Source organism: Lissotriton helveticus, chromosome 7 (assembly GCF_964261635.1).
Source record: "Lissotriton helveticus chromosome 7, aLisHel1.1, whole genome shotgun sequence".
Lineage (NCBI taxonomy): Eukaryota > Metazoa > Chordata > Amphibia > Caudata > Salamandridae > Lissotriton > Lissotriton helveticus.
The window spans coordinates 83,328,165-83,344,955 of record NC_136068.1 but is presented as its reverse complement, the minus strand read 5'-3'; the positions used below and the strand labels follow the sequence as shown (position 1 = coordinate 83,344,955).

At 46.7% G+C, this 16,791-nt stretch overlaps 1 protein-coding gene across 1 annotated transcript in view; it reads right to left on the bottom strand.

The window, feature by feature from the left end:
* The window catches only part of LOC144768944 (protein Wnt-4-like), a 34,422-nt gene extending 18,120 nt beyond the window's left edge, over positions 1 to 16,302 (bottom strand). Inside the window, exons 1-3 of the mRNA XM_078652947.1 lie at positions 16,223 to 16,302; positions 4,301 to 4,536; positions 4,021 to 4,152 (exon numbers count right to left, since the gene is read on the bottom strand). Coding sequence (XP_078509073.1) covers positions 4,021 to 4,152; positions 4,301 to 4,536; positions 16,223 to 16,302 — 448 coding nt within the window. The remainder of the gene's footprint in view (positions 1 to 4,020; positions 4,153 to 4,300; positions 4,537 to 16,222) is intronic.
* Between the last annotated feature and the right edge of the window lie 489 nt (positions 16,303 to 16,791).

Sequence of the window (16,791 nt, the reverse complement as noted above, 5' to 3'; positions counted from 1 at the left end):
CGAAAAATGCTATACCTCCCCAGAGAAGGCATAACGAGGAGAAATATCTTTATTTCTCCTTATTTTCCTCTCCTTATATGTGCTACATTTTGCAGCACACATAGAAAGAGGAAAATGCCTCTCAGGATTGTTTTTGTGCAGGAAGGTCTCCCTTTCTGCACAAAAACAATCCTGCTTACAATGCAGGTACTCATGCACCGTAGTGCAAGGGTGCCTGCATTGGCGCTTGCCAGCCAAAAGTGTGCCAGCGCTAGGAAAAGACAGGAATATGCATTATGTTGTTGAAAATACAGCGCATTCCTGCCATTTCATGCAGCGCAGCAAGGTGACTTGATGCGTTGTGTGAAAGTATGATAAATATGCCCCTGAGTCTTTTTAATTGAGAAATCCCTGGGACTGCCGGCCATTCCCAATGGGTTCGCAAATTGCGCTTGCCTCGTGAATATTGATGAGGCATGCAATTTGCGACCCCATTGGGAATCGCAAACAGTGTCTGAGACACTGCCGTACATTGCATTTTGCGACTTGCAAATTGCGAGTCGCAAAGGGACGAAATTCGCAAGACGCAAAATACAATCCTCTTACATCTGGCCCCTAGTGAATTAGTGAGAAAAGCATTTAAGTGACAGATGTACAACCCACCAATTTGTGTCTTGCAAATTGTGGTACATTTGTGACTCGCAAATTGGGATGTACCACAGTGTCTCAGACACTGTTTGCGATTCGTAATGAGGTCGCAAATTGCATGCCCTCATTACTATCAATGAGGAATGGCTAGCACTCACAGGGATGGTGGCCTGCTGGGGTCAGCGACCACCATGTCTGTGTCTGCTTTTAAATAAAGCAGTTTTTTTTTAATGTAGGACGTTTTCCTTAACCCCTTGCCTGCTGATGACGAGCCCAGCTCGTCATGAGGCACAGTGGAGCTGTGCTCATGACTAGCTGGTCACGTCATAACTGCCGCGCCACTCCCCCGCGAGGTGAATTCCACACCTGTGCGGACGTTCTATGGGAGTGGGCGGAGTCATGACGAGCCCAGCTCGGCATGAGCACAGCTGCATTGTGCCTCATGACGAGCCCAGACTCGGCGCCGCGCGCGGCCCCCCTTCCCCCCCGCACAGGAGGGGAATAACACCTGCAGTTAAGGGGTTAAAGGAAGACAGAATGCATTTCAAAAAAAGAAAACTGAAACTTTTTTGTTTCATTTGTTAAGGGCAGGCAGTGGTCCCTGGGACCAATGCCTGCACTTAAAAAATATATTTGACCCATTCACAAAGTGGAAGCGGTTCCCCTTCCAGTTTGCAAATGGTTTACCACCTACTTGAAGTAGAAAGTAAATTGCGAGTGTTGTGCAACTGCAATTGCGATCGCAAAACATTCATACATACAAATGCGAGTCTCTCTTAGAAAGGGACGACCTTGGCACGCCCCTTCCTAATTGCGAGTCGCAAACCACATTTTGCAAGGCGGTAAAATTTACTGATTCGCAACATGAGGTATGTACATGGCCCTGCCCTATTGCGGTTGCAAACTGCCCGATTGCCCGTTTCCGACCGCAATTTAGGGTCGTACATCTGGCCCCGAGTTCCAATCAAAAGGTTATTTGCAAATGGTTCGAAATTGCGCATTGTCATTGAATTATGTTTCAAACAGTATCCTTAGGACATCAGAACTGTTCACTTACTGCTACCGTTGAGACCCAAGTTGTAAAGAATTAATGCTTATGAATATTAAAATACACGTGTTGATGTTAACCATAGAAAGTTCATGTGTTTGTTAACAAGTTCATAAAAAATAAGGCCCAGACATTCATAAGCGGTTTGGGTGAAACTCCATGATGTGTCCAGTAGATGGAACTATTATCAAGCAAAAGGGCAAAATCTTCCAACAAGAAATACTTTATAAAAGATGAAACGCGGGGGAAGAGGAGACAGACAGGGAATTACTTTGTAATAATTGCCAACTGAGAATGACTAATGGCTGGGAAAGTATGAGGCTGCATGCTGGCTGCTGCATCCGGGCCTCGGGTTTCCACGGTTACTCAAGCTGTGATCAAGGCGTCACGCGCTACCTTAAATGCAAAGTGTAGCACAGTACAGTTGCGTCACGGCCTCATATAGGAGGGGGGGAGGACTGGGCTACTGCTCTTACGGCGAGGAAGCCCCGGCCTACTGAGAAATCCCCTCCTGCCTCGAGGGCTCACAGTGCAACTACCAAAGTGGGAACTTTGGGGCATATTACCAACAAGTAGCGATAATTATCGCTAAATAGGCTAAGCGACAATTTTTTTATCGCTGCCTATCGCTTGATATGTTAGCGGAGAAAACATGCTATTAGCAACGTTTTTTCACCATTGTGCTAAATCTCCAGCGATAGTGGCGAAATGCGTGAATATCGCTGAGAATACAGAGATATTCACGCATTAGCGAGAAAATGCTCTTAGCCATGTTATCCACCTCCCATTGGATAACATGGCTAAGAACTGGTCTGGGCAGGTGTTAGTATTTGGAGATATTCGAGCTTAGCGCGAATATTTCCATCGCTACGCCTGCCTTGCTAATAGGCGATAGCGACGTTAGCGACTGCTTTCAGTCGCTAACAGGTTGGGTACGCCCACTTTGCATGTCATTAGTGATAAACATCGCTGACATGCAAAGCGGGCCCAAACCGCTCGCTATCGCCTAAAAGCTGTCGCTAACATCAGTTAGCGAAAGCTTGCTAATAAGGCGATAATTGCCTATCGCCCTGCTTGATAATATGCCCCTTTATCCCTAACCCCCCAAAAATCAATGGTCCTGACGTGCTGTCCCTCTTCCTGTACTCCACTTTACCTAAATTACTTGTTAATGTATTGCTCCAGCTCCTGTTTTATTCCTTCCTGACTTGTAATTATGTTGTTTCTTACTTTGATATTTCACACTGCTTGTTCTGCTTTTTATGCTTTTATGCTTTTATACCATGTTTGCCTTATACTATCCTGATCATGTAAAGCGCTCTGATACCTCTGGGTCTAGCAAGCGCTATATAAAACTTTTTTAAAATAAATACTCTGTGGGTTTTCACTTCCTGTGACCTCAGAGCACGGATGACCGACCTGGGCACAGGGGTGTAGCTTGGTCAGTATGATGGGGGGAGGCGAGGGTGCTACTGATTTCCCAACAATTTTGCTGGGACATCTTGTTAAAATGCATTATATGAATAGCACTGGCAGGACATGAGGGGGCCTTGAGGGGCAGTCGGATGAGAGAGGAGTGTGAATTGTTAACCTCTTCGACGCTGATGACGGCTCATGGCCGTCATGAGTCACGGTGGGCGTGTGCTGATGACGGCCGGGAGCCGATATGACCACGCCCGCGATTGGAATGCTCAGCACTGCGGCGGAATTTGCGCCGCAGTGATGAGGCTAAGGGTACTTAAACAGAATGGGGCAGATTTACAAACCCCTTGCCCCACTTTTGCGTCACTTTTAACATAGGAAAAATGGCGCAAGAGTGGCACAAGGGGCTTGTAAATCTGCCCCATTGTTTAAACTCTTCAAAATATAGACGAGAGAGAGTGTGTGTGTTTTTTCAGTGTGGAAATGTAAAAAATCCAAGGGGAAATCTAACAGACACTTTACATTACCCGACTGAAAGCCCTTGTACCCAACTATTTCCTTCACCCCCCCTGGAGCTAAGCCCCTGCCTGGGCATGGAAAACCAATGACTGATAGATAAGTGTTTCTATTTACATGTGTATTTAGAGTGGGGCGACCATAGTTGTGATATGGCGACCAAGTGGCTGACGGACAATCCGAAGAAGGGTTTCCACAGGTGGATACATTGTGGTTTCTCTACTTCTAACTGGAGTGCCTGACCTGTGCGGTTAACGGGTATGCCATCTGCCTTTTCTGGCAGACATCCTGCACCTTCTGGCCAGTACATGAGTGCCTAGTCTGGAAGCGCTCTCTGACAAACTCCACCCTATATCCCCCTTCTCAGTCATACAGTTTTCCAGCTCAGTCCCTGGCTGGTCAGGTACCTTCTGGGCTGACTCCGCGCACCTTACGGTCACACCCACATTTTTCCAGCTCGCTGCGCGTGCAGGCCCGCGTCACTGCAAATGCGACCCCGGCGGAGGCCATGGCGTGGACAAAGGCCGACTCCCGCGTGCCTGCAGGAACAAGAGAAAGACCAAGTTTACTTTCCAAAACTGATGCAACCATGCAAAGTGCTTGAAGATGCTGGCTCTGGCTTGGTCCCTCCCTGAGGGACTTGCTTCCCTTAATCTTTGAAAAAGACCAGCGCCTTCAAGGACTCACCTTGCATAATGAGCTTCCCGAAGACCTGCACCCCATCCAGGGTGGAGCAGTTCCATCGTCGGTTGTAGAATTGGTGCTGGCACTCCTCGATGGCCACCTCTGCACCCCGCTTGACCGACTCCATGGCCTCCACCTGCCGCCGGCACAGCTGCAGCTGCCCGTCTGTCAACCCTTTCAGTTGGCTGCAGATGTCGCGGTCCCGCAGTGCTCGTAGGGAGGGCTGCTTGGCCATGTACCTACGAGGTACAGCAAAAGGCTGGGTTAGCAGATACAGAGCCCTGATGAATCCACCCTTGATGCAAACACCAAACAAATCCAGAGGAAGTAACTCAACCCACTTCCAGAAGTAGTGTTCATGAGTCTTAGCGGGGGAACATGAAACATGTACATGAAGACGGTGGACCAAAGAGGACAAGGCAGCTCCCCCGGATGCCATTCCTTCCAAGAAAGTAATGTTTTCTCAAGGAGCCAATATTCTTCACAGTGACATGTACTGCTTTATGGGTCACAAATTGCTTTTAAGAACAATTTTCAAAAGGAATACAAGTGCAGGGAGGGAGGTCTGCTGTCCGCTGGCGGCCTCCAACCCTGCATGCATGGGCAATCGAAAGGAATCACAAAATGCCTCGTGCTTCATTAATACGCAGGGAGTGTTATGCCCTCCTGCGATTGTAGATTTTGGAAGCAACAGATTAGTCCCATCGCAAAATGTATCCTTGTTCACAGACCAATAGGTGTTTATTTTATAACCTACTGGTTTGCAAAGAATGTTTCGCACATTAGATTCCTAATTAAAACAACAAACTAATTATCCACTGTAATCCACTTCCATTTTGGGTCCCCAACCATGATCTTGGCAAATACCAAAGCTGTCCATATGAGGTAACCTCACACAAAACTATAGAAGGTATTTAACCTTTGTAGAAAGAGAACACCAAAAGCATCAATGAAAGGCAGCACAATCATCCTCTGCAAGAGGTATTGAACCAACAGAAGGGAAACTCACACGTCATCTTAGAGTTAGCTCAACCCACTTTTTCAGATAAACATGCAAGACATTGCTGAAAGTGACCTCAACAGGGGATGCTCAACAAAAATGCATATCACCCCAAATCAACCAGCCTTAATGAGGAGTTCCCAAACAAACATCTAAACCACCCATTCATGTAAATCACAGATGAGGGGGTACCCGGCCTGCCTATATGGAAACACTCACCGCACTCACTAGTCAACTTACCTTACCACAAGAAGGATTACCCGCGGATCTACAAAGAAACATACAAATCACTATTGAGAGCCAACTGATCCCAAGTCTGGGGTACTCTAGCACCCTTTAAATTCTGGATTCATTCGCAAGCATCGACTCAGCCCACTTTTTAAAATGTTTCTCAATCCAACCCCTAAGGAAACAGCCAAAGAATCTGTGAGATTTACCTACTCTTTTGCAGAGGGTGCCTCAATGATCTACAGAACAATACATACCCGTTTCATCCATTAAAAACAATGGAAACCATCCTGCAGGCAAACACACAAATCTTCCACAAGTGTGATCATGGGGCCTGATTCACAGAACTAACGTAAGACAAAATCCTAAACTTACTACTTTTGGTATTCACAGAAGTTAGGATTTTGTCTTAAGTTTGTCTTAAAACAGACTTAAGACAGACTTAAGGTACGATTTTGTCTATGTTTGTCTTAAGTCTGTTTTAAGTCTGTTTTAAGTTTGTCTTAAGACAAATTTAAGACAAAACCCTAACTTCTGTGAATACCAAAATGAGTAAGTTTAGGATTTTGTCTTAAGTTAGTTCTGTGAATCGGCCCCTTAATGCCTATATTCAAAGAGTATCCAACCAACAACCAAACCACACAGAAGAGTGAATTAACACCCTTTTTAAAAGTGCACTAAACTAGTGTGTAAGAGAAACGCTCAAAATATCCATGGAAGTAAACTTAACCAGATTCTATGATGCATATTCAACCACCCTCACGGAGATGTACCAAAGTTTCCATGAGAGTCGACTGAAACCAGTCTCAAAAGTAGATACTTAACCAACTTATTGAGAAAACATGCAAACTACCCATTAAAAGTGAATTCAACTCCATACTATTAAACCTATGTGGAAACACACCAAAGAACGTCTATGAAAGTCAATTCAACTCACTTTAAAAGGGATAATTGGCCAGTCTATAAAAAATCCGTAAACAATCCTGTTAACCTACCTAAATATGGCGTACTCAAACAAATAACTCGGTGAAACAGTAAACCCATATTAAAAGTCTCTCCATTCCACTTCTGCAAGGGATATGCAGCCAGCTTCCATGGAAACACAAACTGTCCATGAAAGGCAACTCGCTTCCTTTATCAAGAGATGCTCAGTCAACCAAGAAAGAAATATTCAAACAGTTCACACCAACAAATACTAACTAACCTAGAAGATAAACATCCAAATTATCCATCACGGTCACTTCAGTAAACCTCTACCAGGCATGTGTGCTTATCCTCCAGGCTCTCTATTCGATAAGAGGTAGTTCAAGCATCTTCCACAAAGACTACTCAACCAATTTAGAGGTAGAAGACACAAACCATTGATGAAAAGCGAATCAGTACAATACGACAAGGAGTTACTACCTAGCATATGAGGAAATTCCCACCGACTCCAAGAGAGGCAGCAGAGGCACCTTTTACAAGTATGGAACTAACGTACTTGGATCCGCAGCTGTCATCTAAGAGAGTCACTCTAACCACCTTTGCAAGGGGTACTCAACTAAACTACTTATAAGCACTTATAAAACCAACCATCCTTGAGAATGAGCTGTGCCCAATTTTGCAATGGATACTCAACCCAGCTACAGGGGAGCACCCTGACCCCCACACACTGAACAGACCCACAGGAAACACTCAACCAAACATGGGAGTCAACACAACAAGCAAAAAATAACCTAATCTGTAAAGAGTCACTTCAACCACCAGCCACATGGGGGACTCCACTAACTTTAAGGAAACACCCAACCTATCAATAAGAATTTCCTCAAACAAGTATACTTAACTAATCTATAAGTTCACACTCCACACTTTCCACTGTACCCAGCTCAGCCCGCTGCTATAATGCAGTCTGTTTGAAGACACCACACATAAACAGCTAGATTCATCAAAGACCCGTTTTGCGAGTCTTTAATAGCGATTCATAAGGAATAGCTATTACAGACTCGCAAAACTGGATTTGTGTAGGAATCGCAATATTTATTGCGATTCCTACAGCTTCCTTATTTGCGATTAGCAAATTGCTAATCGCAAAGAAGGAATAACTCTGGGCCTTTGGGCCCATAGGAATGAATGGGGAGTTATTCCTTATTTGCGATTAGCAATTTGCTAATCACAAATAAGGATGCGAATTCAAGGGTGCCAGGGGTGTCCAATGGACACCCTGTAGCACCCCTGAAATGCAAATTTACACAGGTGTTGCGCACACACATGTCCAAAGGACATGTGTGTGTGTGTAACATGCAATTGAGAAAAATGCACTAAAGTGCTTTTTTCTATTTTTTCGCTATTTACCACGAAGTCAGACTTCGTGGTAAAGAGCGACCAAAAATTGCGAAATCGCAATTTAAAAATGGTTAATGAATTGCATTTAAGGAATCTCAAATAGAGATTCCTTAAATGCAATTCCTCGCAAATATGCGATTTCGCTAATAGCGATTTTTGCATTTGGGATGATGAATCCCAAATGCAAAAATTGCGCTCGCAAAGGGCCAGATTCGCAGAATCTGGCCCTTTGCGAGCTGCATTTTCTTTCATGAATCTACCTGAAAGTGCCAAAAATACCAGTTAGAAAATCCAAAGACAAACTCTGCTCTAGACAAATGCCAAAACTGTAACATAACATAGAATATAGTGAGAGTCATTTAAATCAATGTTAGCAAGTGGTACTCAACACCTTTATCATCGTTGAGAGTATTGCTAAAGAGCACTAAACCAGTCTATATAGAAACACACAAACAATACAAGTTCATTTGTATAAGTTAATCTACAAGCCTGCACAGAAATACGCAAATAACCAATTGAAGAGTACACTCCAACATTAAGGATAATCACCACAACCAACCTCTGCAAAGCTCCCGCAAACAATTTACAGGCAAACACCCAATTCATCCATGAAATCAACTCATTCCTCTTTCACCAATGCCACCTACCTAAAGAAAAACCCAGGTGCCATTGTTAAAGCAAAGCCATCTTAACCATTTTCTACATAGCGTCTTCAAACCACAAATGTAGTAGTAACTTGAACTTTCTTCTACAGGAGTACTGAGCAACTCTTTTGGGAAATACCCACACAACAGCATCATCTCATCCATTACAAGACCAACAGGGAAACCCCAAACCACAGATAAAAGCCAATTTGTCCTTCTTCTCATATAGTGCTCAATCAATCTACAGTGAGGCGCTCAAAGCATCAGGGAAAGGGAACACCACAACTAGACCCAAGAGTTAACTCAATCAATTTCCACAAACCACATTCAGCCAACCTTCAGAGGAAACTTCAACATCCTTCATAGGAGGCAGGCAACTGGATCCATTTCTGCAAGTGGTCCTAAACTAACCAATATGAAACAAACAGCACATCAATGGATGTCAAGTAAATACGCTTATACAAGCATTATTTAATCCACCCCTACCGACCCACAGCATTGACTGTCAAGTCGAGCCATCTGAGTAAGAGTTATCAACTTCTTCCCCTCTTACATCTAGCTACTCACTTAGTGCCGGGACACCTCCATGTGAGGTAGCTGTTCGCACTTTAGAAAATTCAGTATTATCATTATTATTATATGCGGAAATTCATAAACCCACGGGAGTCCGCTGAACTCACTTTCATAAGAGGTTCTCCACAGCCTACTGGGAAACCCCAAACTATCCATGAAAGTCAGTTCAGTGCACTCAGCAGAGGAGAAGAGACCCGTTACCCATGAAGTATCACTCATGAAGCAAGCCAGTAGAGGTTACTTAGCACATTAAAGTGCAAAAAGGCACACCTGAGCAGAGGAAATAACCAGCAACAGCAGCAAAAATTAAGGCATGGTTAGAAGGGGAAACTAGTCCCCTAAGGTTTGAGGAGTCCTCAGCCAACCCTCACAAAGTGTACTTAGGCATGTAGAATAGGAACCACCCCCTGTAGAAGAAAGAGCATTTATACTTCTGGTGATATGAATTAATCAAGGATTCTGTATGGGGGAAGCTCCCACATCATCTGTGTAGTGGGGATCTAGGAGCCAGATGTAGGTCGGTAAATACCGGTCGGTAACGGCCGATTTCGGCCGTTACCGACCGGTATTTGCAAATGGAGATGTAGGGGGCCTGTAGGCCCATAGGAATCAATGGCAATTACCGAATCGGTAAATACTGATTCGGTAATTACCGAATCATACAGATTCTGTAAATATTACCGAATTTTTACCTACATCTGATTTACCGAATCTAGAATACCGAATCGGTAAAATTGGTTATTCTAGAGTCGGTAAATCAGATTTACCTACATCTGGGCCTTAGAGGGGAAAAAGCCTATCATTTCAAGAGAAATATTGCACGAAAACGCACCATGAAGGACTTAGTCATCCTACAGAGGGGACAGTCTATTGTGAGAGGTGCACTTTCATCCTCAGAAGAGAGAATTGGCCAACATGGCGCAGAAAAATATCCCACATATGATGTGGAGCATGAGGACCACCCTAGAAGAGAGGGTGTACAGGTCTGGAGGGGGAAATAATGAACTAAGACAAAAAACACCACCTGGCCAAGTAAAAGTACGTATTGCATATGAGGACACAAGACCCTGGAAACTGTGCAGTGGTCAGCAGTGCAGGGCAGCTTAGCTCATCTCAGCAAATAGGATGCATCCATGACATGGAGTAAAATGCCCAAACAAAATGTGATGTTTCTGTCAAACTACATCCTCAAATGTGGAGGACTGAGCCCTCTTCAAACAAGAGGGACGGGTGATTGCCCTTTCAAATAGATGAGATGAGGCTATAGCAGCAGAGAAGTTGCTTCACCAGAAAAGAGAACAGAGTAAATGCAACTGTGGGATGGAGTGAACCCCCGTCAAAAAAAACGACTGCCCTCTCATACAATTAGGGGAATTCCATCAAAGATAATGCCACTTCAGGCAACCTCAAGAGAAACAGAGTATTCCCACCAACCCACTTGATTCATGCCCACAAGGTGATGGGCATCCATATGGCAATCATTAGCCAACAATCTTTTGATGCTGAGTTTGAGGAGGAAAAATACAGTGAAAGCGCTTTGAAACTGGCCCATCCCCATTCTTTCAATCAACAAACTGCTGAATACATCTCCCCACAGGGCTGTCAACAAACCTACCATTCCATCTTAACCTATGGCACTCAATAAACCTTTAACTCTACCATATCAAACCGCACTCAACGAATCCACGAACATACCTCGGTGTAAAGAATCAACAAACCTCCCAACTCACCTCATCACTGTCAGTACAAAAAACCTTTCAGTACATCTCACTGAAGGGGACTCAAACCTCTCAGTCTGTCTCATCCTAGGATCTCAACTTAGGGCACTCAACAGTCTTTCAGACTACTACACTGCCGCTCACTCAATAAACCTCACAACATAATCCTCAGAGGAAACTTAAAAAAACCCTCATCCCACCTAATCACTGCAGAACCAATAAACCTTGCAGTACATTGCACGTGGATGTACGTTGTTACAACGCATGCTTTTACCACGCATGCTTTTACAACGCAGGTTTTTCAACTCAAGTCGTTACAACGACTTGCGTTGGGGGGTGCTGGATAGTGAATAGTTTAATTTACTATTCCAACTCCAGTCCGCGTGGATAGTAGAGAAGGTGTAGGATAGTAAATTAAACTATTACCTATCCTAGAGCGCCCCAGCGCAATTCGTTGTAATGACTTGCGTTGAAAAACCTGCGTTGTAAAGGCACTGCGTGGTAAAATTTGCATCGTAAAGGATGTTTCCCATTGCACGTTATTGAACTCAAACCTCTCAACCAATTTCATCTTGAGACACTTAACAAACCTCTTGGTCTATGGAACCACTGACCACTTCATGCATCAATTAACATAACTCATCCTAATAGACTCAGCAGACCTCTACACCACCCTTGTGTAACATCCAACAAAACTGACCTCTGAGTACATCACACTGTAAGGAAGTCAACCCTCAATCTATCTCATCTTGGCAGATGCAACAAATGTCTCAAGCTAACTCACTGTAGGGAACCGAATAAACCCCTCAATACACTTCATCGACAAAAACGTACAACCCCTTCAACCCTCCTCATCTTAGGACATGAAACAAGCATCAAATAGCACTAGTCAGAGGGAGCTCAACAAACCTCTTAAGCCGCCTTACCCTAGACTAAAATCAATAACTGCATTTCACCCTATCACTTCAGACTAAACAAACTCATAGTGTGATTGGACACTGTTGTGGAAAAACCATTCCAGCAGGAGGCATTACAAAGAAGCTAGCAGTGGACAATCCCACTGAGAGAGCCAGAGTTAATGGAGCTAATGAATACCCCAGTGTAATGGGAATTAAGGATGTGAGTGGAGGAACTGTACACCCCAGCAAAGGAAACCAGTTCAGTGCTGAGCAAGGCTTCCTTTGGTGGGACACCAGGAAAGTTGGTGTTGGGGTCCATCCGAAGGGGAAGACTAAGCCCTTCCCTGGGAGTAATGGTCAGCTCTTACCAAGGAGGAAGGGTAACCTCTTCCCAGGATGGAATGCTCCGCTCTTCCCAGGGAGGAACACTCATCTCTACTCAGGGAGGAACACCCAGCTGTTACCAGTGAAAAAAGTTCACTTCTTCCCAGGGTGGAATGTTCAGCTCTTACCAGGGAGGAAGGGTCACCTCTTCCCAGGGTGGAATGCTCAGCTCTTACCAGTGAAGAAAGTTCACCTCTTCCCATGGTAGAATGTTCAGCTCTTACCAGAGTGGAAGGATCACCTCTTCCAAGGGTGGAATGCTGAGCTCTTCCCAGGGAAGAACGCACACCTCTTCCCAAGGTACGAGCATGCTCAGCTCTTTCCAAGGGACTGGAACATTCAGCTCTTCTCAGAGCACCAGAATGTTCAGCTCTTCTCAAGGGACGAGCATGCTCAGCTCTTTCCAGGGGACTGGAATGCTCAGCTCTTCCCAGGGGAATGGAACGCTCAGCTCTTGCCAAGAAGGGAACGCTCAGGCCCTTCAGACCGTCAAGAGGAGACCATCCCACCCTTCCCAGGGAGGAACCCTCAGCACCTTTATGAAGGTCTTTGGTGGTCACCTAGGAAATTGACTAGCACGGGGCTCCTAGCGATGAGATACCCAGTTATGGTGTAAGTTGGATTGGAGTGGGCTTTGAGACCTGCAGATACTTACATCCAGGAAACTGACTGTGATGATGGGGAGACCATCACCAGGGTGAAGACGACAATATACAAGATCCTCATTGCGTGGTCCGCCTTGGCCGTGTGCAGCGCGGCTACCCTCCGAAGGGCGTACAATGACAATGCACCCATCCACCAGGCACACGCTGGCACGGGCACCACCCTCCAATAGGTGGAGAGCGACTGGTGTTCCATAACCCTCGCCGAAACAAGACCTTCCGTCAGCGTCGGATTGGTAACGCGGGCACTCGGGCAATGCCCGAGGGGCCAGTATCTCAATTCCAGCTGTGGGCTGCTTTTTGGAGCAGCCTGTGGGCTGATTTGGGTGGAGTCTTCTACTTGTGGAGAGAAATTGACCAGACCCCGCAACCCTCAGAATGAGGAACGCCAAGCAGGTCTGCCCCCCATTACCTAAAACATGATGAGGTAAGACGAATCAGTAGTCAATAAAAAGTCTGTGCCTCCAATTGGGGGGGGGGGGGGTAAAATAAAATCCAAGCACTCTTGTTCCAAACGTTCCAAACTGAGTCAAATTCTTTCCAACCCTTTACAATCCAATAATGAGATTAGTATAAAAAGAAAAAAAATAGAAAAACCGTCATTCTTTCGACTTTTATCCAGTTCTGCACTTGCTTTTGGACAGTTGACCCTTTTTTCATTCACAGCGCGCTCGAAATCAACTTTTCTGAACCGCTCCCAAACAAAATACAAACTTTTTTTTTACTTCGTCAGCTTTTCAAATAAAAGAAAAAAATACAAAAACTAAAAGCGAATCAGAGGTGGCGTGTTGATTTCCATCGCCTTCTGCGACAAACTAAGGCCAGGTGAAGACGCGTGGCTGTAGATTGAGGGGGGGTTTCCCCCCCAAATGTTTCCTTCAAGAAGTCCTCCACAAAGTGCTCGGAGACTCCCCTCCAGGTCGGGGGCTTCACGCCTTGCGCGGTGCCAGTGGTTTTGACTCCTGAAACGTGCCCAATGTCTGTATCCATCGAAGACCCCAACACGACTTAGGGGTGCGGTGCCCCAACAGCAGTCCCGGTGACCCCCCACGAGATGTCACGGGGTAGTAGTGTGGTCCGGCGCGGGGGCGCTGACAGTGGCACTGTGGTCGAGTGTCTGATGGTTCGACCCATGAGACTGCCCTTCCCACTCCCATCTTGCGCCCCCGGCCCCCGCCCGCCTCCTTCCGCGGCCCCTTCTCCTTTTGGCGCCACCGGCCTTTAAGATTCCTCGTATTATATGGCGTCGGCCTCATGGAGACGGCAAACACGCCAGCCTGAGCCCCCTTCCAAGCGCGGGGCCCTGAGCCGTCCGTGGAAGGCCCTCTCGGGGAGCCGGGGCAGGCAGTGCTGCTGACTCGGGGCCCCTCGGCGGGGGACTGGCACTCCAAAACATAAAGATGGTACACACAATATAACACTTTACAACCGCACTCATATTGCCTTGGTTCAGTGGAGAGCGTGAAGAGGGGGCCTTGCCTTTTGCATTTCTCACAGATATTTATTTCAACTTGGGCTGAATGAGGCCCCCTTCAAGGTCAAGCGGGGTGCCAAAAAATTCGGGGGCCCTTGCACCGCAGAGCCTGCACCACACCCCTGCCTTGGTGTGGGCCTGTCCTTCCCACACAGAAGATCACTGTCCCTGACGTGTTACTGCCTCACCTGTGTTCTCGGCATGTCGCTATTGACGTGTTATTGCCACACCTGTGTTCTCGGCATGTCGCTATTGACGTGTTATTGCCTCACCTATGTTTTCGGCGTGTTGCTGCTATTGACGTGTTATTGCCTCACCTGTGTTCTCGGAGTGTTGCTGCTTTTGCCGTGCTATTGCCTCACCTGTGTTCTCGGAGTGTTGCTGCTATTGCCGTGCTAGTGCCTCAATTGTGCTCTCGGCGTGCTGCTGCTACTGACGTGTAATTGCCTCACCTGTGTTCTTGGCTACTATTGACGTGCTTTTGCTGCACCTGTGTTCTCGGAATGTTGGGTGCTGTTGACGTGCTATTGCCTCACCTGTGTTCTCTGCGTGTTGCTGCTATTGACGTCTTATTGCCTCACCTGTGTTCTCGGCGTGTTGCTGCTATTGAGGTGTAATTGCCTCACCTGTGTTCTTGGCATGTTGCTGCTATTGACGTGTTATTGCCTCACCTGTGTTCTTGGCATGTTGCTGCTATTGACGTGTAATTGCCTCACCTGTGTTCTCGGCATGTTGCTGCTATTGACGTGCTTTTGCTGCACCTGTGTTCTCGGAATGTTGGTGCTGTTGACGTGCTATTGCCTCACCTGTGTTCTCTGCGTGTTGCTGCTATTGACGTCTTATTGCCTCACCTTTGTTCTCGGCGTGTTGCTGCTGTTGATGTGCTATTGCCTCACCTGTGTTCTCGGAATGTTGATGCTATTGACGTGTTATTGCCTCACCTGTGTTCTCGTAATGTTTCTGCTATTGACGTGTTATTGCCTCACCTGTGTTCTCGGCGTGTTGCTGCTATTGATGTGCTATTGCCTCACCTGTGTTCTCAACGTGTTGCTGCTATTGACCTGCTATTGCCTCACCTGTGTTCTCTGAGTGTTGCTGCTATTGACGTGTTATTGCCTCACCTGTGTTCTCGGCATGTTGCTGCTATTCATGTGTAATTACCTCACCTGTGTTCTCAGCATGCTGCTGCTATTGACGTGTAATTGCCTCACCTGTGTTCTTGGCATGTGGCTGCTATTGACATGTTATTGCCTCACCCGTGTTCTCGGCATGTTGCTGCCATTGACGTGCTATTGCCTCACCTGTGTTCTCGGCATGTTGCTGCTTTTGACATGTTACCGCCTCACCTGTGTTCTGGGACTGTTGCTGCTATTGACGTGTTATTGCCTCACCTGTGTTCTCGTAATGTTTCTGCTATTGACTTGTTATTGCCTCACCTGTGTTCTCGGCGTGTTGCTGCTATTGACGTGCTATTGCCTCACCCGTGTTCTCGGCGTGTTGCTGCTATTGATGTGCTATTGCCTCACCTGTGTTCTCGGAATGTTGGTGCTATTGACGTGTTATTGCCTCATCTGTGTTCTCGTAATGTTTCTGCTATTGACGTGTTATTGCCTCACCTGTGTTCTCGGCGTGTTGCTGCTATTGATGTGCTATTGCCTCACCTGTGTTCTCTGAGTGTTGCTGCTATTGACGTGTTATAGCCTCATTTGTGTTCTCGGCATGTTGCTGCTATTCATGTATAATTACCTCACCTGTGTTCTCAGCATGCTGCTGCTATTGACTTGTAATTGCCTCACCGGTGTTCTCGGCGTGTTGCTGTTATTGACGTGCTATTGCCTCACCTGTGTTCTCGGAATGTTGGTGCTCTTGACGTGTTCTTGCCTCACCTGTGTTCTCGTAATGTTTCTGCTATTGACGTGTTATTGCCTCACCTGTGTTCTGGGCGTATTGCTGCTAGTGACGTGCTATTGCCTCACCTGTGTTCTCAACGTGTTGCTGCTATTGACCTGCTATTGCCTCACCTGTGTTCTCTGAGTGTTGCTGCTATTGACGGGATTCCTGACGTATCTGCATCCAAAGAGGCTACTTTTTCAGACGGCATTTTTCCCTGCTACTTCGCCTACACCTCGCCGCACCAGCTTCGCGGGTGCCGCATCGCACGGGAGTGCGCAGGGCTTGGACCTTTAGGTTGCAAGGCGGCTGGGCGTGAGGCTCGGCGGGGCTGCGAGTGTGCAGGGGACTCCAACTACCAGGAGTCCCTGCGAGACCACGGAGATCAGCATCCGGTCCGCTCTCCCTGCTGGCCCGCCCCACGCCCACCTGAGGGTAGTTAAGGCGCCCAGCACCTCACTCGAGCGGGATTCCTGACGTATCTGCATCCACAGAGGCTACCTTTTCAGACGGCATTTTTCCCTGCTACTTCGCCTACACCTCGCCGCACCCGCTTCGCGGGTGCCGCATCGCACGGGAGTGCGCAGGGCTTGGACCTTTAGGTGGCAAGGCGGCTGGGCGTGAGGCTCGGCGGGGCTGCGAGTGTGCAGGGGACTCCTACTACCAGGAGTCCCTGCGAGACCACGGAGATCAGCATCTG